General features: G+C 39.9%; 1 protein-coding gene across 1 annotated transcript in view; it reads left to right on the plus strand.

Annotated features, from left to right (window-relative positions):
* LOC105158471 overlaps nucleotides 1–2,601 on the plus strand; it is a gene marked incomplete at its 3' end in the record, with an annotated part of 8,479 nt that extends 5,878 nt beyond the window's left edge. Inside the window, exons 10-11 of the mRNA XM_011075255.2 lie at nucleotides 1–1,417; nucleotides 1,831–2,601. The exon at nucleotides 1–1,417 is cut by the window's left edge and continues 124 nt beyond it. Of these exons, the coding sequence (XP_011073557.1) occupies nucleotides 1–1,417; nucleotides 1,831–2,601 (2,188 nt within the window). The remainder of the gene's footprint in view (nucleotides 1,418–1,830) is intronic.

Consider the following 2,607-nt stretch of genomic DNA (forward strand, 5'->3'; position numbering starts at 1 on the left):
CACTTATGCAGGTAATGGTCCCCCTCTTCAGCCACCGCACTACCCTATGGAGCATTCCACGCCGAACTTTGGTCCTCATTCAGGACAGAAAAGGCAATCCCTTGATGTTAGGGATAGTAATTCTGGGTCAGAGATGTGGGAGATGGACAGAACAAGATCATTGGATGACATGGCATCAGATGAAGAAATTTCTCAGAGTCGGAAATCACATAAAAAAGCTGGAGGTTCAAAAAAGAAATCGGGCATGGTTGTTATACGAAACATTAACTATATCACTTCCAAAGAGAAGAAATCTGGTAGTGAAACAAACTCAGATTCACGTTCGGATATTGATAAAGATAATGAATACTTGGAGGCTGATGGTAACAATGTGAATCATGAGAATAATAATAGATCTTCCAGACGTAGAGGAGTGGATAAGTTGAATCTCAACAAGGATGACATCTCTACTCTCGGGAAGGATACTGATGATCGACACTGGAAGGCATTTCAAGATTGTTTGCTGAGAGGAACTGATAAAGATGCTCGTGCTGATAATGAGGGCATGTTTGCAATGGAGAAGGATGTGAAGATAAAGAGACAAGCAAACAAAGCAAGTGATGATCCATTGGTTCTTGGGGCACAGGACAGAGGTGAAATTCAAGATAATAGGATGAGAGACTTCCGCAGAATCAGTGGAAGTACGTCTTATAGGCCCAGGGGATCACGTGATGAAGTTTTATTTTCCAGTGCAGATAATGACTTAAAGGGAAGCAATGATCATGCAGATATCCAATTTGCTGAAACTAATCGAAAGAAGATTTTATTTAGTACAACACATGAAGATTTTATTATTGGCAATCAACGCAACCAGGCAAATATCAGGAATTCGTCAGATCCACTAGTTATGAATGGTTTTCAGGGTGCCAGCAATAAATTAGACAGAGATTCTTCACGTGGAATGGTTGATGAGTCTTTAATTGTACCATTTCGGTCAATTTCATTACAAGCTGAAGGAACAGAGAGAACTACTCTTGATATAGATTCTGAGATTCCATCCAAGTATCAAAAGTTGGAGTCTGAGGGAAATAAGAAAATTGTAAATTATGAGCCTAATGATTTGAGCATGATGCCGGAACGGGGGACTGATAAGAGGTCCTTTGGATATGACCTTGCTCTTGACTATGAAATGCAGGTCTGTGCAGAAGCGTCAGAGGAGAAAGGGAAAAAAGACGTTACTGATGTGAAAGGTGGGACAAGGATATCAGACAAGGATAGAAGGTCAAAGGTTATGTTGGACTCTTTGCAAAAGCAAAGAACTGGAGGCCCAATGAGAAAGGGCAAATCAACAAAGATGAGTCCTTCAGAAGATGCAAGAGCCCGTGCTGAAAGGTTAAGATCCTACAAAGCTGATCTGCAGAAAATGAAAAAAGAACAGGTACAGTACATTGAAGCTTAGTCTCACCCGAACCAATTAAATGGTGAATGACTTGACACACCATGTGATTATTTCACTCTTCAACTCAAATTACTAATTACATGGCTAGGTGTTTACAATTTTTCATATAATTGGTTGGATCTGGCCACAAACTGTAGATCAGCATTTTTGGCACAATACTTTCTTATTTGTTTGAGAGGCCACAATTTTGGTAATAAGACAAATAGAAGAGAATCAATTCTCATATCATTTGTACACAGAAGTGTACTAATCGTCAATATATGTGTTGGATAATTGTCAATTTATTCGTCCCTTTCTTATTACTTACCTGTTGGATCTGGTGTTTTACATGCATAATTTTTATGATTTTACTTTCAATAAGCTTCTATATTCTAAAATTTAATTCTGCACAGGAAGAGGCAGAACTAAAGCGGCTTGAATCTTTAAAGCTGGAGAGGCAAAAGAGGATTGCAGCTAGAGGAGGTTCTGCTGCTGCAAAACCAGCTACACTCTCTCCTCAGACAAAGCAATTACCATCGAATCTTTCTGTTACACCAAATAGGGGTTCCAAGTTCAGTGACTCAGAGCCTGGATCATCATCACCCTTGCAGAGATCCAAAGTACGAACTCCACTTGGATCAAGCGAGTCACATAAAGCCTCCAAAGCTAGTAAGTTAAGTGAGGGTAGCCACACAGCAGGGAATAGGTTAATAAGGTCCATGCCATCATTGTCTGAGGCAAAAAAAGAAAACAAGGGGCTTACACCTGATCCTAAGGCCACTATGTCTCGGATTAGAAGGTTATCAGAGCCGAAAAAGATCACCACTACTCCTGTTACTACGATAAAAAATCGAAGTGCCGAAGCTGTAACAAAGCGGAAGTTGTCTGAGGGGCCTGAGACAAACAAAGTATCTGCTATCATCAATCTTGATAAAAGTAAGGCTTCAACGCTTCCTGAATTGAAGATCAAAACACCTACATCACATGTCAATAAAGGTGAGAACAGATCAGCAGTAAAGGACAAAGAGGAGGTTAACAGAACGAGGTCTTTCATGTTTCCTGAAAATGCTGAACAAAATGTAGATAATTGCAATACAGTGCATCAAATTGATGCAGATGACAACCCTATAGTTGAGAAAACTGTTCTTGTGCTTGAGCTTGAGAAGCCTTCTCATCCAATTTTGTATTCA

This window comes from Sesamum indicum, linkage group LG3, assembly GCF_000512975.1.
Source record: "Sesamum indicum cultivar Zhongzhi No. 13 linkage group LG3, S_indicum_v1.0, whole genome shotgun sequence".
Lineage (NCBI taxonomy): Eukaryota > Viridiplantae > Streptophyta > Magnoliopsida > Lamiales > Pedaliaceae > Sesamum > Sesamum indicum.